The 23,382-nt window shown below is 40.9% G+C and overlaps 2 protein-coding genes across 2 annotated transcripts in view; one reads left to right on the plus strand and one right to left on the minus strand.

Moving 5' to 3' along the window:
• The window catches only part of LOC146657141 (voltage-dependent N-type calcium channel subunit alpha-1B-like), a 342,261-nt gene that overhangs the window by 161,321 nt on the left and 157,558 nt on the right, over positions 1-23,382 (minus strand). Inside the window, exons 19-24 of the mRNA XM_085424990.1 lie at positions 21,473-22,213; positions 20,361-20,548; positions 3,245-3,365; positions 2,821-2,950; positions 2,476-2,535; positions 1,830-1,936 (exon numbers count right to left, since the gene is read on the minus strand). Coding sequence (XP_085281116.1) covers positions 1,830-1,936; positions 2,476-2,535; positions 2,821-2,950; positions 3,245-3,365; positions 20,361-20,548; positions 21,473-22,213 — 1,347 coding nt within the window. The remainder of the gene's footprint in view (positions 1-1,829; positions 1,937-2,475; positions 2,536-2,820; positions 2,951-3,244; positions 3,366-20,360; positions 20,549-21,472; positions 22,214-23,382) is intronic.
• LOC146657143 (E3 SUMO-protein ligase ZBED1-like) lies at positions 14,400-16,305 on the plus strand. The gene is made up of 2 exons (XM_085424989.1): positions 14,400-15,466; positions 15,630-16,305. Exons 1-2 carry the CDS (start codon positions 14,400-14,402, stop codon positions 16,303-16,305), a joined length of 1,743 nt encoding a protein of 580 aa, XP_085281115.1.

A 23,382-nucleotide genomic window follows, 5' to 3' on the forward strand; every position in this document is an offset into this window, starting at 1 on the left:
GTAATGTTAACAAGTCTCTGCTGAACAATTAATATGAAATTAATGTGATCATTCCAGTCTAACCAAAGCTGTGGCAAAACACAGTGCTGATAAAAACACCTCTCAAAGGCTCAGGGAAGATACGAGATATGAGCACTATCGTGCCATGTCCCCAAATAGCACAAATGGCTATAGAGCAAGGACCTGATGCCAAGCAACACGATACACTGCTGGAACCAGGTTCTCAATCTGCATGACGCATGAATAGCTGGTGGACCAGATGCGTGTGTCCCAAACAAAACATTACACACTGCCAAAAAGATACATTCTCACAAGCAATTTCACTACATATACTGCTTACTGCTTAAACAAAAACAAACAAACAAAAGAAAATAAAACAAAACAGATAAGGGTGGTAATTTGTCATTCTGACATTGCTGATTGTTTCCTTCAACAATCACTATTTTACAATCTTTTTAATATAACTGTGTTCTGTGTAAAATGGATTTGCCCTAGCTTCTGGCATGATTCAAAACAAGTGGGCAATTTTAACAGAAAAATATTTTTGTTAGCAGTTAATTTAATCTTACTCACAAAAGGATGCTGAAAAATGTATTGGCTTAAATTTCTATACAGTTTGAAAATTGTGTTTGTCCGGTTTCCCTCATAGAATTGTGGCCAAATACATTTCCATATAGTAAACAGGGTAGATTGTCGTTGGTGTATTAAAAAAGACAAATTTAGATTATTTGACTTTAATTTTAACTTTAATTTCTTTATACTTTGTGACCTAGATGTCAAGAAGTAAGACCGAGTATGTGAGGAAATTACTTGTTTTTGCAGTGTAAGCCATGTATGTTTTCTTTCTCACATACATACACACTGATAATGACACAAACAGGCAAGATGAGAGAGGTAGAGGAGGCATTACCCCATGAAGCTCCTTCAAAACGATAACAGGACAGAAACAGGGAGAGGATTATGTAAATTAGCACATTGTACAATATCATAACACACACACACACACACTCTCATACACACCTCTCACACATACATAAAGAGGTCATCTGCTTTTGTAAGGTTAGTGTATGTGTATAGTGTTTGTGGTCAAGGCAAACGTTTTGGCACAGGAACAAATTTTGTGTTTCATACATTTTCCCATTTGTTTCAATGATATAGTGAAAAATAATCGCAATCATTTCATAAGCTTCAAAGAGTTCCTTGGCAAAAAACAAACAAACAATCAAATTCATGCAAAGAGACAGTACTTATAGTTATGACACCTCTTCTTTATAATTTCTCCAGTTTGCTGTGGCATGCTCAATATCAGCTTCTGGACCAAAACCTGAATAAAGGTGACTCAATCCTGCCTTATCAGTGCTCAGAGTTGATCAGTTTGTGAGCTTTTCGATTGTCCAGCCACTTCCAGTGAATAAGAAACAATTTGCTGAAATTATGTGAATCTGTACTTAGTGATAACTAAGTGGCTGAGAGAGCATCAAACTAACATTTTGGATCCATACCTAAGAGAATCTTTAAAAAAACAGGTAAACAAGCAAAACATGAAATGTAAATGATTGTTCTTCACTTAGAAACATGTAAAAAATAATTAAATGAAAACTGAACCAGTACAGTATATAAAACACAGTTTTTGCCACTATCAAAACTTGACTGTAGCTATGACTGTATATTTGGCTAACCAAAGGTACGCACTATCATTTAAATTATATGTCATCTCTCAGTGTAGTGTGGTATTTGATGTATATTGCACATAACACACCAGATTCAGGATTAACAATATCTGTAAATGTCTCATTTTATCACAGAAAGACAGAAGCTGTGGAACTTACGAAAAAGCAAATGCCACCAGTGCCCCACTGACCACTATGAAGTCCAGGATGTTCCACAGGTCTCTGAAGTAGGATCCAGGATGAAGCAATAGCCCCAGGTCTACCATCTAAACCAAGAACAGGTAATTTATGTTCTTTTGCTTATTTTGTTTAACTTAAAATTACCTATTAAAATCAACTGTTATAAGGACTTTCTTCTGTTTATACTTTTGCTGATAATGAGTATCCACTATTACAATGGTAATAGTGTATGACAAAAAATAAAAAAATAACAAAAAAATGTTAGAGACAGCAGTGTAATCACTCTCGCTGGCAGAAGAGTAAGACAAAAGTCATGAACTGCAGATTTAAATGAATATTGAAATGCGATTAAATATGGTGTTAAATTTCTCACTGACAGAACACTGTCAGATTTAAATACTGTGGATTATACATATAAGAACCATAACACAGCAGATATACTGAGTGAACTGCACTGGTCACAGTGAGGTACATTCCTGCCTCAGTATCGTATTATAGTATTACTTATTTGGTTTCTGCAAGTAAAAACTGAAATGACTCACCAGTTTGCTTCTGATAAAATATAATGAAAACACATACTAAATACAGTGAACAATAGTGAATTTCAAATGGTATTAGTGTTTACCTTGATCACCATTTCAAAAGTGAAAACACCAGTAAAGGCATAGTCCAGATATTTGAGCACCTGTAAAAAGACTCGATTAATACTGACAAAGACAACAAAGTAGAAAAGAAACTGTAGATACTATTCTGAAATAGTTCTACTTGCGTAATAATCCAGTATATAATAATCTATCATAGATGTATGGCCCCATTTTTAGGCGCCACACACAGACAAAAAATATATATAAATGTATATAAAAAACCTGACTCAGGCAGAAGAAAAGATAAGAAAATATACTTCTCTCAGTTCTGTATGAGTACAGTGGGTATTGTATGTAGTTTTATTACTGTGTACTCTGTGTCTCACATTGTTGCGGGGTGCATTAGTCCAGACAGGGTCCTCTGCTGCCAGAGCAATACTGCTCATCGCAATGACAACCAGGATGGACATCTCAAAATAACGCAGAGTCACAATATAGTGACACAACCGCCTCACCCTGAGGAAAAAGAGGCCAAGAAAAAAGAAGTAAGTACTTGCTGTTGCTTCACTGTTCTTGTCCCTTCCCACACTCCAGCAGTGTTAAAATGCTATATACAACTGGTGCCTGTCAGCACTCATCTGTACCATGAGATTGGCTTTTAGTAAGACATGCAATATGTTCTTTTTTACAGATATGAAATAAAATACCACCCAAGAGCTACACTGGCTAACATTCACAGGATGTTGTGATGGCTCAGTGTGGTAGCACCTTATAACCATATGGAGGGAGGAAGCAGAGCTCAGAACTCACGGATTGGTCTGTCCAAAGATGAACATTGAACTGTAAGGCAGGATGGGTTTAGGCCCACTTGGGCCTAGATCCTCCAGGGTCTTCTCATTTATGGGCACTGTTTCACAATCAATACTGTTCACTGCAAAGAAAGATCATCAGACCGTGATAATGCTCATTAGTGGCACTGAATATCATCATCATCAAGATCACTATTTCTGTCATATAATGTGTTTCTCAGAGCAGCATTGAAAAATGAATACAATGTCTTTCAGCACCAACACGAGCGAGGGAATTATCTTCCACGGCACTGAAGGAACCCTGAAAATGCTGGCTAACGACAAATGTAAATTCTGCAAAAATATATAATTCATGTTGGCAAGAATGTCAATTGCAGGCAAGTAAAATTAACATTGAATCAGTGTGCAACTTTGCTACAACAATGCCGGACTCTAGAGCAGGGCGATATTACCAAAAATATTTATCACGATATACATGTGAAAATTTGCGATAACAATATAATTAACGATATAAGTGATGATATAACTGACACTAGGCAAAATACTTTACAACTCCACAACTTCATGCGTGCAAAAAGAAAAAAATCAATTAAAAAAGCAGCTGTTTTTTTATGTGCATTAAAGTTATATAAAAATTTAACAGTGCAAATGCAAAATCCTTGCTGACAGTTTAACCAAAAGGCATTTCCAGTGGAAATTGGCCGACATATCCTCAGCATAACCATATATATATTTAAAAAGAGGTTATACACACACAATACGGTAATATTATGTTGAAGCACAGTGCGTATCACTCCGTTCGTAGCTTAGCAAAGTCGTATTAAAACATTTTCCAGCACCGTGTACCACAAATAATCGTTTCGAATTCAGTAAACACAACCAGAATTCATACATAAGGCACATGGGATTATAAGGGGCACTGTCGATTTTCAGAAAACTCAAAGGATTGATTTTAAGTGTGCCATATTTTCCAAAAAACATGGTAATAACGACGGCCCGCTAGCATGCGCTACCAAAAATAGTGCTTTGTTGTGTATCTGACGGACGAAAGCTAAACCAGTGCGACACCACTGAAGTTGCAACATAGAACCAATTCTGTTTCATCCGTTTCATTCACCGATCCGCTTTCGCCCTTCTCATTCTCTGTTGCCGGCACGCTTTTTCTGCCATTTGCGTATGAAAACAAAGGCACTGCGCATGCGGGTTTTACCCATATTCTATCACGATATTTCATTTTCTTATTGTTGCCCGACATTATGACATTGTTGCCCGGTATTACCGTGAACGGTATGGCCCAGCCCTACCGGACTCTGCAGTTTTTTCTGGTCCCCACCCAAACTGGACCATGTGTGAGATATTTGGCATGTTCTCCCAAAATTGCTGACTGTCTAAAACCAATTTGAGCTTTATTGATGTCTGGAAAAGTTTCTCTGGAAAAACTGGTCTTAGGAACGATTACATCCATTTCACTTTGGATGTAGCAGCCTGCCCTCCCCCCAAAAAAACCAACAACAACAAAACAAAAAAAGAAAAAATAACAAATATCACATAACAAAAAAAAAAAAAAGACTGTACAGAGTTGGGACCCGGAAGCAGAGTTGCAGAGTTACACACACCTCTCTGCAGCTTCTCTCCTCTTGTTACCACATTTAACAAACCATGTTATCAACTCCATCCCCATAGACACTATCTGCTCACAGGCCACCAAAAACAAACCAAACATCAGCAAAAAATAAATGATTTAAAGATTAAAAAAAAAAATCACAAAAAAGTAACAATATACTATTCAAAACTGCAATGAAAAAAAAACTGTTGTGGATTAACATCAGATATCTCTCTTCTAAGTCCATGTTAGTAAATTAATTAATAATTCATCAACATATTGATTTACTCTGCTTTACATAAACTGGGTTACAGCAGGATGATTATGTTAGTCTGACTAATACTAACTGATAGCACAGGCTGGGGTGAGGGAGTGACAGCAATCTCCACTACTCCACCTTAACCATACATCAGAGTTTTAATTAATTTTTAAAGCCTGACACTTAGCCTCGTGCATCCTGACTGGAAAACTCGAAAATCTGTTTTTAGTTGTTGTCTATCTATTGTCCGCCTGGTCCACACTCAGAGTTCATATCTGATTCTATCTGATTTCTATCTGTCTTTCTCCAGCTGATCTTCAGTAATTGCTTCCTACAACTCAAAGATGTCATGCCATTGCGACATATATCTTAATTTTAAATATGATCAACCTATATCTATTAATGGGCTACGTACCAAAGGCCTTTAAGCTGGGAGTAACTCAACCATTACTTAAAAGGCCATCACTTTATCCAGCTAGGGGCCAATTTCCAACCTTCCTTTTAATCTCAAAAAATCTTTAAGTAGTTGTAAAACGGCTAACTGATCATCTTTAGAGAAATTGTTTATTTGAAGAGTTTCACTCAGGTTTCAGAATTCATCACAGTACAAAAAAGCATTAGTAGGGGTTATAAATGATCTTCTCATGGCCTCTGGCAGTGGCACGTCTCTGTGCTTGTCCCACTGCTCAGTGCAGAATTCGATACTGTTGACCACAATATTTTGTTACAGAAATTAGAGCATACCATAGAAATTAAAGGCTGCGGTGGTGTCAGTCACATGTAACAGGCTCAGAATTTTTCATTTAAATATATAGTCCTCTTCAAGCATTAAGTTTATTTCTGGAGTTACTCAGGGTTCCATGCCAGGACCAATATAGTTTACATTATGCATGCTTCCCTTAGGGAGTATCATTAGAAAGCATATACACACACTGCTGCTGTGCAATTTTATCTTTCTGTCTTAGGTGCACCAGCGCAAAAATTAGGTGCACCTAAATTTTTCAACCACATCACTTAACAACGCAACTTTAGATGTTCATTTTTTTTAAAAATTGCTGTCCATACTGACAATATTAATTTGTAAATGATTAACTAACAGTCTTGTCAACACAACGTTCTTTATTTGGAGCACATTTCTACAAGGAAGATAAATTACCGTATTTTTTGGACCATAAGACACACCGGATTATGAACTTTAGTCAACTCATTCTTCTTGCTTCCTCCACTTCTATACCATTGATTCATGAATGTTGAATTCTCTCGCAGCTGCTTTATTCTCATGTTCTACTTAGTGACTGATAAGAGTTTGAAATCCGCTTTGTAAGCATGTCTCTTAACAGGTGCCATTTTTGGGGTGCACAATAAACAGAATATAGTAATATTATGTTGAAGCACAGTACGTATTAATCTGCGACGCTCCTGACTACAGTAGCCGTAATGCTCCAACAACGTAGGATTTTTTTTTGTCGAACCATTGAGAAATTAGGTTGTATTTCCGACCAAATTGGTCGCATTCTAGAGCCCTGTATAGCGTCAAATCAATCGTAGAGCACTCCACTCTTGGCCTGCTGCCTTATATGTGGTTTTTAGGTTATTTAAAGATAGAATGGAAGGCAAAGCCTTCAGTTTTTAGGCCCCTCTTCTCTGGAACCAGCTCCTAGTTTGGCTTCGGGTGACAGAAACTCTTTCTACTTTGATGATTAGGCTTAAAACTTTACTTTTTGAAAAAGCTTGTAGTTATTAGATTACCCTAAACCCTCCCTTAGTTATACAGGGAGTGCAGAATTATTAGGCAAATGAGTATTTTGTCCACATCATCCTCTTCATGCATGTTGTCTTACTCCAAGGTGTATAGGCTCGAAAGCCTACTACCAATAAAGCATATTAGGTGATGTGCATCTCTGTAATGAGAAGGGGTGTGGTCTAATGACATCAGCACCCTATATCACGTGTGCATAATTATTAGGCAACGTCCTTTCCTTTGGCAAAATGGGTCAAAAGAAGGACTTGACAGGCTCAGAAAAGTCAAAAATAGTGAGATATCTTGCAGAGGGATGCAGCAGTCTCAAAATTGCAAAGTTTCTGAAGCGTGATCGTCGAACAATCAAGCGTTTCATTCAAAATAGTCAACAGGTTCGCAAGAAGCGTGTGGAAAAACCAAGGCGCAAAATAACTGCCCATGAACTGAGAAAAGTCAAGCGTGCAGCTGCCAAGATGCCACTTGCCACCAGTTTGGCCATATTTCAGAGCTGCAACATCACTGGAGTGCCCAAAAGCACAAGGTGTGCAATACTCAGAGACATGGCCAAGGTAAGAAAGGCTGAAAGACGACCACCACTGAACAAGACACACAAGCTGAAATGTCAAGACTGGGCCAAGAAATATCTCAAGACTGATTTTTCTAAGGTTTTATGGACTGATGAAATGAGAGTGAGTCTTGATGGGCCAGATGGATGGGCCCATGGCTGGATTGGTAAAGGGCAGAGAGCTCCAGTCCGACTCAGACGCCAGCAAGGTGGAGGTGGAGTACTGGTTTGGGCTGGTATCATCAAAGATGAGCTTGTGGGGCCTTTTCGGCTTGAGGATGGAGTCAAGCTCAACTCCCAGTTCTACTGCCAGTTTCTGGAAGACACCTTCTTCAAGCAGTGGTACAGGAAGAAGTCTGCATCCTTCAAGAAAAACATGATTTTCATGCAGGACAATGCTCCATCACACGCGTCCAAGTACTCCACAGCGTGGCTGGCAAGAAAGGGTATAAAAGAAGAAAAACTAATGACATGGCCACCTTGTTCACCTGATCTGAACCCCATTGAGAACCTGTGGTCCATCATCAAATGTGAGATTTACAAGGAGGGAAAATAGTACACCTCTCTGAACAGTGTCTGGGAGGCTGTGGTTGCTGCTGCACGCAATGTTGATGGTGAACAGATCAAAACACTGACAGAATCCATGGATGGCAGGCTTTTGAGTGTCCTTACAAAGAAAGGTGGCTATATTGGTCGCTGATTTGTTTTTGTTTTGTTTTTGAATGTCAGAAATGTATATACTACATATATATATATATATATATATATATATATATACATATATATATGTATATATATATATATATATATATACATATATATATATATATATATATATATATATATATATATATATATATATAATGTTTTTCCTCTACACCCCCCCCCCCCCAATTTTTTTGCACATGTCGAGGAGCGTGTCAGGCTACATTTCACTGTGTGTTATACTTGTATAACTATGCATGTGACAAATAAAGAACCTTGACCTTGACCTTGAAATGTATATTTGTGAATGTGGAGATGTTATATTGGTTTCACTGGTAATAATGGCAGACCCAGGACACGCTGGAGAGATTATATCTCTCGGCTGGCCTGGGAACGCCTTGGTACTCCCCCGGATAAGCTGGAGGAGGTGGCTGGGGAGAGGGAGGTCTGGGCCTCTTTGCTTAGGCTGCTGCCCCCGCGACCCGGCCCCGGACAAAGCGGATGAAAATGGATGGATGGATGGATGGATGGTAAAAATAAATAATTGAAATGGGTATATATTTGTTTTTTGTTAAGTTGCCTAATAATTATGCACAGTAATAGTCACCTGCACACACAGATATCCCCCTAAAATAGCTAAAACTAAAAACAAACTAAAAACTACTTCCAAAAACATTCAGCTTTAATGTTAATGAGTTTTTTGGGTTCATTGAGAACATGGTTGTTCAATAATAAAATTATTCCTCAAAAATACAACTTGCCTAATAATTCTGCACTCTCTGTACTACAATAGGCCTAAACTGCTGGGGACTTTCCACGATGCACTGAGCATTTCTTCTTAATTTACCTCTTTTCATTTGAACTGTTTTTATACACAACTTTGCATTTAATCATTAGTTTATACTATTCTCTGGCTCCCCTCCACTGTGTGTCTTTTGTCTGTCTCCCTCCCCTCACTTCCCCATCCATTTGTGGCAGATGGCTGTCCCTATCTGAGCCTAGTTCTATTGGAGTTTTTTTTCCTATGCAAAGGTTTTTCTTTCTGTTGCCAAGTGTTTGCTCATAGGGGTCAATTGAATGTTGGAGCTTCTGTATGTTCTGTTTTTTTGTAAGGTTAGTGAAAGATGCCCAACGGATTTACTTTAACAAATGGACCATCCCAGCCTTGCCGTATTGGTCTATTTGATTCACCTTTGCTTTTATTGTTTATTTTATTTTATTTTCACTTGCTACACATGGGACAGACATGACTGGTGGAAAGAGAAGGGAGAAAGAAAGAGGGGAAAAAATCAGCGGGGAAGAGCAACGGTGATAAAGGGCAAAAAACAAAAACCAACAAAACAAACAGACAAAAAAATTAGTGCTGTCAAAATTAACGCGTTAATTGTTAAGATCAACGCGAAATGTTTAACCCGTTAAAAAATGTAACGCTGATTTTTTTTATTAATTTCCTGTAATCTAATTCAATTCAATTCAATTTTATTTTATTTATATAGCACCAAATCACAACATAAGTCGCCTCAAGGCGCTTCATAGATACAGAGAAAAACCCAACAATCATATGACCCCCTATGAGCAACCACTTTGGCAACAGTGGGAAGGAAAAACTCCCTTTTAACAGGAAGAAACCTCCGGCAGAACCAGGCTCAGGGAGGGGCGGCCATCTGCTGCGACCGGTTGGGGTGAGAGAAGGAAGACAGGATAAAAGACATGCTGTGGAAGAGAGACAGAGGTTAATAACAGATATGATTCAATGCAGAGAGGTCTGTTAATACATAGTGAGTGAGAAAGGTGACTGGAAAGGAAAAACTCAATGCATCATGGGAATCCCCCGGCAGCCTATGTCTATTGCAGCATAACTAAGGGAGGATTCAGGGTCACCTGGTCCAGCCCTAACTATATGCTTTAGCAAAAAGGAAAGTTTTAAGCCTAATCTTAAAAGTAGAGATAGTGTCTGTCTCCCAAATCCAAACTGGAAGCTGGTTCCCCAGAAGAGGGGCCTGAAAACTGAAGGCTCTCCCTCCCATTCTACTTTTAAATACTCTAGGAACAACAAGTAGGCCTGCAGAGCGAGAGCGAAGTGCTCTAATAGGGTGATATGGTACTACAAGGTCATTAAGATAAGATGGGGCCTGATTATTTAAGACCTTGTATGTGAGGAGCAGGATTTTGAATTCAATTCTGGATTTAACAGAAAGCCAATGAAGGGAAGCCAAAACAGGAGAAATATGCTCTCTCTTTCTAGTCCCTGTCAGGACTCTTGCTGCAGCATTTTGGATTAGCTGAAGGCTTTTCAGTGAGTTTTTTGGACATCCTGATAATAATGAATTACAGTAGTCCAGCCTGGAAGTAATAAATGCATGAACTAGTTTTTCAGCGTCACTCTGAGACAGGACATTTCTAATTTTAGAGATGTTGCGCAAATGGAAGAACGCAGTCTTACATGTTTGTTTAATATGTGCGTTGAAGGACATGTCCTGGTCAAAAATGACTCCAAGGTTCCTCACAGCGTTACTGGAGGCCAAGGTAATGCCATCCAGAGTAAGAATCTGGTTAGATACCATATTTCTAAGATTTTCAGGGCCGAGTACAATAACCTCAGTTTTATCTGAATTAAGAAGCAGAAAGTTAGCGGCCATCCAGGTCTTTATGTCTTTAAGACATTCCTGCAGTTTAACTAATTGGTGTGTGTTACCTGGCTTCATGGACAGATAGAGCTGGGTGTCATCTGCATAGCAGTGAAAATGTATGCTATGTCTTCTAATGATGCTGCCTAGGGGAAGCATGTATAATGTAAACAGAATTGGTCCTAGGTCCCTGTGGAACTCCATAATTGACTTCAGTGTGTGAAGAGGACTCTCCATTTACATGTACAAATTGGAGTCTATTAGATAGATATGATACAAACTACTGCAGTGTACTACTGTAATACCTACAGCATGTTCTAATCGCTCTAATAGGATATTATGGTCGACAGTATCGAATGCTGCACTAAGGTCTAGCAGGACAAGCACAGAGATGAGTCCACTGTCAGAGGCCATAAGAAGATCATTTGTAACCTTCACTAAAGCTGTTTCTGTGCTGTGATGAGCTCTGAAACCTGACTGAAACTCTTCAAATAAACCATTCCTCTGCAGATGATCTGTTAGCTGTTTGACAACTACTCTTTCAAGGATTTTTGATATGAAAGGAAGGTTGGAGATTGGCCTATAATTAGCTAAGACTGCTGGGTCTAGAGATGGCTTTTTGAGTAAAGGTTTAACTACAGCCAGCTTGAAGGCCTGTGGTACATAGCCGATCATTAGAGATAGGTTGATCATATTTAAGATCGAAGAATTAATTAATGGCAGGACTTCTTTGAGCAGTTTTGTAGGAATGGGGTCTAAAAGACACGTTGATGGCTTGGAGGAAGTAATTATTGAAGTTAACTCAGAAAGATCAATTAGAGAAAAACAGTCTAACTTAACATCAATGGTACTAAGAGTAGCTGTAGATAATATTACATCTGCGGGATGATTGTTGGTAATTTTTTCTCTAATGATAAAAATTTTATTTGTGAAGAAGTTCATGAAGTCATTACTAGTTAACGTTAAAGGGATTGTTGGCTCAAAAGAGCTCTGACTTTTTGTCAGCCTGGCTACAGTGCTGAAGAGAAACCTGGGGTTGTTCTTATTTTCTTCAATCAGTGACGAATAGTAAGATGTTCTGGCTTTGCGGAGGGCTTTCTTATAAAGCAGCAAACTATTTCTCCAGGCTAAATGATGATCCTCTAAATTTGTGACACGCCATTTCCTCTCCAGTCATCTGCTTTAGGGTACGTGTTTGAGAATTATACCACGGAGTCAGGTACTTCTGATTAGAGACCTTAGTTTTCACTGGAGCTACAGTATCCAGAGTCGTACGCAGTGAGGAGGTGAAATTATTAACAAGATGATCGACCTCTGTTGGAGTAGCGTTCAGATAGCTGCTCTGCTCTATGTTGGTACAGGGCATTGAAGATGATAACAGTGGGTGGATTATATTCTTAAACTTAGTTACAGCACTTTCAGAAAGACATCTACTTTGATAAAGTTTACTCTCCACCGCTGTGTAATCAATTATTGTAAATGTAAATGTTATCAGGAAATGATCAGACAGGAGAGGGTTTTCAGAAAACACTGTTAAATGTTCAGTTTCTATGCCATATGTTAAAACAAGATCTAGAGTGTGATTAAAGTGGTGGGTGGGTTCTTTTACATTTTGAGAGAAACCAATTGAGTCTAATAACAGATTAAATGCCATGTTGAGGCTGTCATTTTTAGCATCTACATGGATGTTAAAATCACCCACAATAATTATTTTATCTGAGCTCAGAACTAAATTAGATATAAAGTCTGAGAAATTAGACAGAAACTCTGTGTAAGGCCCAGGTGGACGATAGATGATAACAAGTAAGACTGGTTTCTGAGTTTCACAGCTGGGGTGGACAATGTTAAGCATCAGGCTTTCAAATGAATTAAAAGTCTGTCTTGGTCTTTCATTAATTAATAGGCTGGTGTGAAAAATTGCTGCCACACCGCCCCCTCGGCCTGTGCTTCGAGATTTCTGGTAGTTAGAATGACTCGGGGGTGTTGATTCATTTAAACTAACATAATCATCCTGCTGCAACCAGGTTTCTGTAAGGCAGAGTAAATCAATTTGTTGATCAATTATTAAGTCATGTACTAACAGAGACTTGGAGGAGAGAGACCTAATATTTAATAATCCACATTTCACTGTTTTACTCTTTGGTTCAGATGTGGATACTGTATTGTTCTTTCTTTGTAATTGTTTATGTTTAAGTTGTTTGTTGCTGGTTTTTAGTTTGTTTTTTGTCTTTTTGGAAGCTGACACAGTCTCTATGGAGATGGGTTTTTGGGGGGGTAGCAGGAGGAGAGAAGCTGCAGAGAGGCGTGTAAGACAGCAACTCTGCTTCCTGGTCCCAACTCTGGATAGTCATATTTTGGGGGGTTTAATAAATTTGTCCATATTTCTAGAAATGAGAGCTGCTCCATCCAAAGTGGGATGGATGCCGTCTCTCCTAACAAAACCAGGTTTCCTCCAGAAGGTTTGCCAATTATCTATGAAGCCCACATCGTTTCTGGGACACCACTCAGACAGCCAGCAATTTAAGGAGAACATGCGGCTAAACATGTCACTCCTGGTCTGATTGTAGTTTTCTCTGGTCCCCTCCCCAGAGTCCGACATTGTTTTGGCAAAGTTGCACACCGATTCAATATTGATTTTAGTGACCTCCGATTGGCGTAACCGGGTGTCATTACTGCCGACGTGAATTATGATCTTACTGAATTTACGTTTACCCTTAGCCAGCAGTTTTAAATTTCCTTCAATGTCGCCTGCTCTGGCCCCTGGAAGACAATTGACTATGGTTGCCGGTGTCTCTAGCTTCACATGTCTGAGAACAGAATCACCAATTACCAGAGTTTGACCCCCGGCGGGTGTGTCGCCAAGTGGGGAAAAACGGTTAGACACATGAACGGGTTGGTGGTGTACCTGGGGCTTCTGTTTAGGACTATGCTTCCTCCTCACCGTCACCCAGCCGCCGTCTTTCCCCAGCTGCTTGGGGTCTGCCGGCGAACAGCTAGCGGGGCCTACGCTATCTTCGGCTGCACCAGCTACAGGGGCCTGGCTAGCTATGGGTGAATGAAGGGTGCGAAGCAGAGTCTCCAATTCAGTAATCCTGGCCTCCAGAGCTGCAAATATGCTACATTTGTTACAGATATCATTATTGCTAAAGGAGGCCGAGGAGTAACTAAACATCTGACACAATGAGCAAGAAAGTGCAGGAGGGACAGGTGAAGTAGCCATGGTGCTAACGAGTCGGCTACGAGCTAAGCTAAGCTAGCGAAACAGTACAGAGACAGTGAGTGAATACTTTGGCTATAAATTAGGTGGTGAGTACACAGAAAGTGTGCTTCGGATGAAGCACGTGAAGATTATACTATGAAAAAGAATGTATTTAAAAGTTGTTAATTAAATTGCTAAGCAAATAAGCTACTCAGAAACACCACTGTGTTTGAGCAGGAACAGGAAGTGATACTCTACCGCAGAGCGAGCGAAAACACCAAGTGACAGTGCCACCAAGAGTCAGGAGAAGTCCTAAGACCTTTAAACTCATGAGCACCTCTGGAGGAGGGGGCAACAGTGTGCTATGCTGGCGTTTGGCCTGACAGAAATGATTAGAAGAAGAAGAAGAAGTGACACCATGCTACTATCTAGCTAACACTAGCTAACACACGCAAGCATGGACGGGGGTGGACTTTTGGGTGGAAAGTTTCTCTTTAAGAAGTTGCCTGATGGCTTGTTGGACAAAACGAGAGTAAGATGCACAATTTGCAAAGCTGAATTCAGGTACCACAGAAGCAGTTCATCACTGGCGTATCACCTGAGAGCAAAACACCCAACTGAATCCACCTCTACGGGACCTCGTCAGTCTACGCTTCAGGAGTATGGTGCTCGTGGACGAATAACAAAAAATGTGAGAGAAAAATTAACCAATTCCTTGGTTGTTTGGATAGCTAAAAACTGCCGACCAGTTAGCATATTAGAAGATGATGGACTGACAGAAGTCATTCGCGCTGCATCAGGAGATGAGTGTTACAATCTGCCCTCGAGAGGAACCATTGTGTCGAGACTGCACACTTTGTATGGGGACCAGAGGGCTCAGCAGTGGAGCAAGCTTGTGCAAGTAAGGAACGTCGCTCTCACCGGAGACCACTGGACTTCGGTGAACAACGATAATTACTTGGGGGTCATGGCGCATTTTATTGATAACGACTGGACTATGCAATCGTTTGCACTAACAGTGAGTAAAACTGAAGCGAGACACTATGCTGAGGCGTGTGCTGACCATTTTCTGAATGTTGCAAACGAATGGAAAATCAAGGACAAGGTAACCACGCTTGGCACCGACAGTGCTCGTAACATGGTTGCAGCCACCAGACTACTTCCATTTGAACACATGCCCTGCATGGCCCACATTCTGCAAAGAACGGTCACAGTTTCTCTTAATGACAGCGCATTTGAAAGGGCTCGGGCCAAATGTTGCAAGATTGTTGGACATTTTAAGCATAGTCCAGCAAATGCTCAGGAATTAAAGGCACAGCAAGCTGCACATGGACATCAAACAGAACTGCTTGTTCAGGACGTTCCAACAAGATGGAACTCCACCCTAGAGATGATCAAGCGGATCCAGAGAAACAAATCTGGGCTGACCACCATCCTGACTCAACAAAACAGCAAGGTGACCATGTTGACTGACCAGGAGCTTGACAGACTGCAAAAGCTGGAGGAACTACTGGAACCTTGCAGGTAAATCATTTTGTTTCTCATGATTGTGTGTCTATCTTTGCATTCTAGCTTTGTTTTCAAGTATGTTCTCCACCTCCACCTCTCTGTGTATTTTCATATGTGGTTTTTATGTTTGTCTCTGTGTGATTAATAGAAAAATACAGACTTGATCTTTCTATTGCAGATGTGTTACCGAACTGCTGGGGGGAGAGTGGTATGTCTCCTGTTCCATGGTGTTGCCAGCCTTGTGTCATTTGTTCAGGATTATGGAGCCCTCAGATGATGACCCAGTCTACGTTTTGAGGTTTAAGAAGGTTTTTACCACAGACCTAGCTCAGCGGAGGGACCGCAGCAATCTCACATGGCTGAAGATCGCTACTGCCCTTGATCCCAGGTTTAAAGACCTTAAATGCCTTTCCAAAGATGAAAGAAGAGAGGTGTGGGCATCAGTACATGACCTTCTGATGTCAGAGACGGATGCACACCAACCATCTGCTCAGACAACAGAGGAACTCTCACCAAAGAAGAGCAAGATGTCCATCTGCTTGCTGGGTTCTCCTAATTCAGATACAGAGGAAGAGGATGATGCTATAGACTGCTGTCTGAATCTGTACAAAGCAGAGCCCAAAATTGACATAGGAGAGTGTCCACTACAGTGGTGGTTAAAGAGAGAAGGAGCACATGCCAGGCTGGCACCTATTGCACGCAAGTACCTGTCAACCCCTGCAACTACAGTGCCTTGTGAGAGATTATTCTCACTCTCAGGTCACATCATTCAAAAGAAGCATGCTTCTTTGTCATCAGACAATGTAAACAGAATAGTCTGCCTCAGTAACTGGCTGAGTGCAAAGAAGGACTAAGCCAGATCGCTCCTTTGAAGTGAAAAATGTTCAACATTCTGGGTTTTCAGCCGTGTCTTTTTGTGTTTTAAATACTGAGTTTTGTGGACCCTTTATTGTTATAATATTCACTTTAACCTGTAGGCCTGGGTTCGGTCACTGTTGATGGCCTTAAAGGTTTTTTGTAAGTTTTCACTGTGTTAAAGATTGATGAAAACTATTAAAATTCTCTTTGAATTTCAGCATACATTCTTTGTGTTTATTCAGCATTTACTTCATTGTGTTGCATAAATGTCTGTTACAATCTTAAAATATAAAGAATAAAAAAATGTAATTGGAGCCTGGCTATTAATCAAGTAATTGTGATTAATCGCAATTAATGACAGAAAATTGTGAGATTAGTTAGTTAATTTTTTTAAATCTATTGACAGCACTAAAAAATACATCACCTGGATCACCTGTTGAGAAAGAAAAGAGAAAACAAGCAAAAAAAGAGAGCAATATAATAAACAACATCATCGCGATGATCTATGTGAATATAACAGTAAATACTAAATATTGAATATTATTGCAGCACATAGGATTGACAGCGCACAGTGTGCTTTGAGGTAGAGGCCAAAAAGGGTGTAGTTTGTGTCTGTGAGCACCCGTGTGTACACCTGTGAGCATGAGCGCGCTTGTATTTAAAAGGTTCCTTCATGTAATGATCTGCTAGAGGGTGTGGGGGGCCATAGCCCCATCCTCCAGGGCATGAAGCAGGTATGGAGGAGATCCAGGCTCCAGACATCCAGAGGCCCTCAGAGCACAAGAGACCGAGGAAGATCAATGTAGGGGCAACCATGCCACTCTCCTGGAAAGAGCTGAGGAGAGCCCCAGATGAGGAGTCACTCAGCAGCCACGGAGCAGAAGCCAGGGGGGGTTGCAGTGACGGGCTCGTGAGCTCCGCCGGCAGCCAGCTGTGCCAGCGTGGCCGAACCCCAGGCCTAGAGGCTGAGGGTACCCCACCCCCGAAGGGGCCTGAGCGAGCCCCAGGCTCCAGGCCCCAACAAGCAGCCACCAGGAGTGAGCCGGTGCGTGCCTGGACGTCCATCCCCGGACACAAAGAACCACCAATGCACCGATGTCTGAGGGTGTCTGTCACTGGCAGGGGGAGTGGTGGGGGAAGATAGGCCTCTATACCTTGGAGGGCTTGAGATGTCCCTCAGCTTCTGTATGTTATTGTAGGATCTATCCCCCTACAATATAAAACTCCTTGAGGTAACACTTGTTGTGATTTGGCTCTATATAAATAAAAGCAAACTGAATTTAAAGTTGAGTTTCTTTTTCTCGTGTATGATACCAAGTGTACTGCGTATCACACTATTTTAGAGTTCTTCACTAAAACAAAAAGAAATCAGCTAAATACCCACGTTAATTTATTTGTTCACATTTCAGATTTCTTTTCATTTCATTTTCTGGCTTATTTCTTGTCTCTTTAACACTCAAAATCAGTGACAAGAGTTAAGAAAGAATATGTAGCTAATATCCTTCAACTGTGAAAACTAAACCATTTCATTGTGGGCTCCTCCTGTGCAACAAAACTACTTCCAAGAGAGCTTCAAGCCATAAAGAGCCAGAGCTAATATTAATTTCAAAGACACAACCCCTGGAAGAGCTACATCTGACAGGGACTTTTGTTTAGTTTCCTGGGGATGTTGTGGTATTTTTAAAATCAGATTTAAAAGCTCACAAAGAACCATACAAAATTAGCATTGGTAACAACTGAACTAAACTTAATCATATACAGTGGCTTGCAAAAGTATTCGGCCCCCTTGAACTTTTCCACATTTTGTCACATTACAGCCACAAACATGAATCAATTTTATTGGAATTCCACGTGAAAGACCAATACAAAGCTGTGTACACATGAGAAGTGGAACGAAAATCATACATGATTCCAAACATTTTTTACAAATAAATAACTGAAAAGTGAGGTGTTTGTAATTATTCAGCCCCCTTTGGTCTGAGTGCAGTCAGTTGCCCATAGACAGCTGCTCTGTGACAGCCTCAGAGGTTGTCTAAGAGAATATTGGGAGCAACAACACCATGAAGTCCAAAGAACACACCAGACAGGTCAGGGATAAAATTATTGAGAAATTGAAAGCAGGCTTAGGCTACAAAAAGATTTCCTAAGCCTTGAACATCCCATGGAGCACTTTTCAAGCGATCATTCAGAAATGGAAGGAGTATGGCACAACTGTAAGCCTACCAAGACAAGGCCGTCCACCTAAACTCACAGGACGAACAAGGAGAGCACTGATCAAAAATGCAGCTAAGAGGCCCATGGTGACTCTGGACGAGCTGCAGAGATCTACAGCTCAGATGGGGGAATCTGTCCATAGGACAACTATTAGTCATGCACTGCACAAAGTTGGCCTTTATGGAAGAGGGGCAAGAAGAAAGCCGTTGTTAACAGAAAACCATAAGAAGTCCTGTTTGCAGTTTGCCACAAGCCATGTGGGGGACACAGCAAACATGTGGAAGAAGATGCTCTGGTCAGATGAGACCAAAATGGAACGTTTTGGCCACAATGCAAAACGTTATGTGTGGTGGAAAACTAACATTGCACATCACTCTGAACACACCATCCCCACTGTCAAATATGGTGGTGGCAGCATCATGCTCTGGGGGTGCGTCTCTTCAGCAGGGACAGGGAAGCTGGTCAGAGTTGATGGGAAGATGGATGGAGCCAAATACAGGGCAATCTTGGAAGAAAACCTCTTGGAGTCTGCAACAGACTTGAGACTGGGGCGGAGGTGTCCGGTGCCATGATGGCACCGGTTCTGACATAAACGGTAGTAACCAGACCGAAAAGCAGCGCACATTTCGGTGCTTTATTTCGGTGCTTTTTTTTCCTGAGCTGTGATACACTTTAGATTCTAGCCAATCATTTTACGTTTCCGAGGATAGTAGGCGGGGCCAGGTACGTACGTTCTGTTAGAGCAGAGCTACAGATTAAAAATGTCCAAGGCGAAGCGGTCAAAAGTCTGGCTGTACTTCATAGCAAAATATGCAAACTCAGCAGCCTGCAACAAGTGCTTTAAGCTGATACTGTGATACTGTCAAAGGAGGTAACACCTCAAATCCGATGAAACACCTGGCAACGCATAGCGTTTTTTTTAAAAGCCCAGAAATGCGCCGTATTTGATAGCTTGCTGCGAGACCTCGCACCGAGCGCATCTACTGCGGGCGGGTTGCCTGTTATGCAACATCCCCCAAAAACACGAAGAGGAGAGTCCTGGCCCCTAGCCCTGCCAGTGTAGCAGAAATGATGACGGATGATGGTGGCAGCAGCCGTTCTTCTCTGCGTGAGTAGCTAATTTACGTTGAGTAGGCTAACCACGTTATTACATTAATGCATGTAAGGTGAACTAGCAAACATCATCATAGCTACATGCGGCTGTCTTCTTGTTTGATGGCAGATACTCCCTTCACCCTGGCTAAAAAGGCTAAAATGACCAAAGAAAAAGTGGAAAACAGTTAAACATGAGAGGTTTAGGACAAAGTTTGTGTTTTTTCCATTGTTTAAGCACTGCTTCCAGCCAAGAGTGATACCATATATGCCCCATAGCTGCAGAAAAGGCTAACATTGTTATATTTTTACAAAAAACAGCTGAACATGAGAGGTTTTTGGACCAATTTTGTGTTCTCCATTCTTTAAGCACCGGTTTGAGCACCGTTTGAGCACCGGCACCGTTTCAAAAGTACCGATTTGGCACCGGTATCGGATAAAACCTAAACGATACCCATCCCTAGCTGTAATTGCAGCAAAAGGTGGTTCCACAAAGTAAAGACTCAGGGGGCTGAATAATTACGCACACCTCACTTTTCAGTTATTTATTTGTAAAAAATGTTTGGAATCATGTATGATTTTCGTTCCACTTCTCACGTGTACACCACTTTGTATTGGTCTTTCACGTGGAATTCCAATAAAACTGATTCATGTTTGTGGCTGTAATGTGACAAAATATAGAAAAGTTTAAGGGGGCCGAATAGTTTTGCAAGCCACTGTATATGTTAATAGGTTAGGTACTGACTTTGTATTAGGGTGGTCTCTCCAGGTGGGGAGGTGATAGTCACAGGAGGAATCTGGATGGAGGTTTGCCTAGTTCGTCTGACATTCCTCTGGTTATCTGAGTCTTCTATATGGTCAGGAGGCCAGCTAGTGCCCCCAGAGCCTTGCTGGGGGGTGATAGCCAAGGACTCACCCTCTGAATCGCCAAACCTGTGCCAAAAGAAGAGATATAATCTTAGTTCCTCTACTGTGTACTGTGTAATGTTGTGACTTCTGCAGGAATTGTTCCTTGTTCTGGTTGAGACTCAAGGAAACTCTGGTTCACACATTATGCCTATAACTAGGCATAATGTGTCCATGTAATTCACCTTTATTACTGAGAAAAGGGGGTGTCTGCCTTTTTATTATTTTTTCCCACAATAGAATAGAACACCTCTTTATTGAATTATTTTAAATTATGTGTGCTCCATGCCAACTGTGCCAATAAAATATAAATAGTAAGACAGCAGGAATTAATAATAAACAGGAGAAATATATAAAATTAAAGGGAATATATACAAACTAGTAGAATATATTTCAAACAAGAGAGATGTACATTGGAAAACAAAGTGCTTGGAAGTAGTGCAAAGAACTTGGTCTAACTAGAGTCTGTGTGTGGGTGGCTCGAGTGATGAGGGTTACTCAAACCATGGCTCATATTGGTGAGGTGAGTTGTCAGGGGCAGAGTGAGATGAGTGGTCAGGGGCAGAGTGTGAGCGGATAGTGTTTGTTATCAGGCCGAATTGCCCAGGGAAGAAGCAGGTTGTGAGTCTGGAGGTGTGGGACCTGTGCCGACCAGAGGGCAGCGGGTTAAACAAATGGTCCTGTTTTGTTTTTTTTTTGATACAAGAAGATCCGGTGATGGCCTCCAGGGGTAGCAGAGGGTAGCCAATTTTTGGAGCAGAGTTAATTACCCTCATTTTCATTGTAGATATGAAATATTATAAATTTATCGTTGAACACTTATAGGTAACCTCCTTGGGCTCAAATTCCAAGCTCCAGCCTTTTTATAGTGTCACTGTCAGTGTCACTGTGTAGTTGAAATCAAATAGTGAACAGAACAACAGTATTACCATATGTAACCATAGTTTTTACCTCTGACTATGGGTCTTCTCTCTGTCATTAGATTCTGTGGAGTGTCCCCTGGATCCGTGAATGCGATGCCTTCTTCTCTCTCCACTGGCACCACTGCCTCCTCTGGAATTCCTATCTCCATTCCTGTTAGACAAATGTCCATCTTTGTGGCGAGATCTTCGCTCTCCCCTCCCTCCACTACTCACTGTCCCGTTGCCACCTCGGGACTGCCGGTGTGAATGATGATGGTGGTGATCTCTCTCGCCTACGTTCCCCCAACCTCCACTGTCATCCACTGAACACTGATGGCGGTGCTTCCTGCCTCCCTCCCGGCTGTGGGACCTCTCACTCTTCCCCCGTTTGTCCCGGCTGCTGTCATGGTTTTTGGAGCGGCTGTGATGGATGTGATGTCTCCCATTATCATTAGTTTCCTGTTTTCGTTCTCTGTCTCGGTGGTAGTGCTGATGGCGGGGCTGGTGAGGCACAGGGGGAGGTGGGTCCGAGGCAGTGTCAGCCTCCTCTGACAAGCAAGTCTTCTTGTGGTGGTGCTGGCTGCTGCCACTGTGGGGCTCAACAACCAACGGCCGGTCAAGGTGAGTCTTCATGTCTGGCCGCATGTGTAGGGCTGACGCTATGTGCAGTCGCTCTTCTGAAGTTAGCTCACTGTACAGCGCCTCACAGCTTGCGTGGTTCTGTTTTCTCAGTTGGCTGGCCCTTTGTTCCCACACCGACATCGTCTTCACTGACCTCTGCTGCTCCTTACTAGAGAATGGAAAAAGAAGACAAATTATAACCACTGTAACATTAATTTTACAACCTAAAATAGTGTATATATTCTGAATCATCAACATCAACTTTTAAACCAATGCAATAGTCACAATAATCTGTAAGTTCAGCAAATGACAAAACCAATTCCAATGGACAGGTAGAGTATCCATTGTGACAAATTCAGTATGTATGCATTTTATAATTCATAGCACATAAAATTAGCTGTATACGCTATTCAGTGTTGGGAAGGTTACTTTTAAAATGTATTACACTACAGATTACAGAATACATGCACCAAAATGTATTTTATAACGTATTCCGTTACATTACTCAATGAGAGTAAAGTATTCTGAATACTTTGGATTGCTTAATATATTGTCATGCTTTTTTACAACTACATGAATGTACTATTGCTGTGTGATTTTTTACTATTACTGAAGGTTACTTGCCATACCAATACTAACTAGATTTTTAAATGTTAATATAAAACTATTCTGCGCGTATATAAAACAGGTCCGTGGTTCTGAACCGTAGTAAAGGGACCTCTGGCTAATACGTCAGGTTCATGTCGGGCTCGTAGCCGAAAACTAGCTTTACTTTGTTGTCTGGGTCAACTTTGCTAGCGAGAGATAGAGAGAGGCGCTGAAAAGCTGGAACTTATTGTTTTGGAAGAAAATACGAACACAGTGTACAGTTGAGTCTTAATTGCTTACTTAAAACTGGGCTTGTCAGGCACTCTTTTTTGGCTGCAGCAGTTTTTATTATATTTACAGCGGGGAAAATAAGTATTTGACACATCAGCATTTTTATCAGTAAGGGGATTTCCAAGTGGACCATTGACACAACATTTCCACCAGATGTTGCCATCAAGCCAAATATTGACGTCATACAAACAAATCAGAACATATAAGTATACAAGTTAAACCACAATAAATAAAGTGAAATGACACAGGGAATAAGTATTGAATACATGGAGATAACAAGGGGCAAAATGACATAGAAAGCCAGGAGATCACCTGAAATCTGTCAGTATTGATAGAGAAATCCTGTCCCCTATCAGTACTAATTGATATCAGCTGCTTTAGTCCTAATTGATGGCCTATAAAGGCTCCTCATTACCCAGAAGGCACACAGGAAAGACTTCATGATGGGTAAAAGCAAAG

Source organism: Rhamphochromis longiceps, linkage group LG12 (genome assembly GCF_057381845.1).
Source record: "Rhamphochromis longiceps isolate RC_006_pf linkage group LG12, R_longiceps_female_GT1.1, whole genome shotgun sequence".
Lineage (NCBI taxonomy): Eukaryota > Metazoa > Chordata > Actinopteri > Cichliformes > Cichlidae > Rhamphochromis > Rhamphochromis longiceps.

Excerpts from the sequence above, each read along its gene's own strand:
- LOC146657143 (XM_085424989.1), top strand. The coding sequence starts at position 14,400 with ATGGACGGGGGTGGACTTTTGGGTGGAAAGTTTCTCTTTAAGAAGTTG. Across the intron at positions 15,467-15,629 it reads GAACTACTGGAACCTTGCAG|ATGTGTTACCGAACTGCTGG; the intron begins GTAAATCATTTT and ends TTTCTATTGCAG.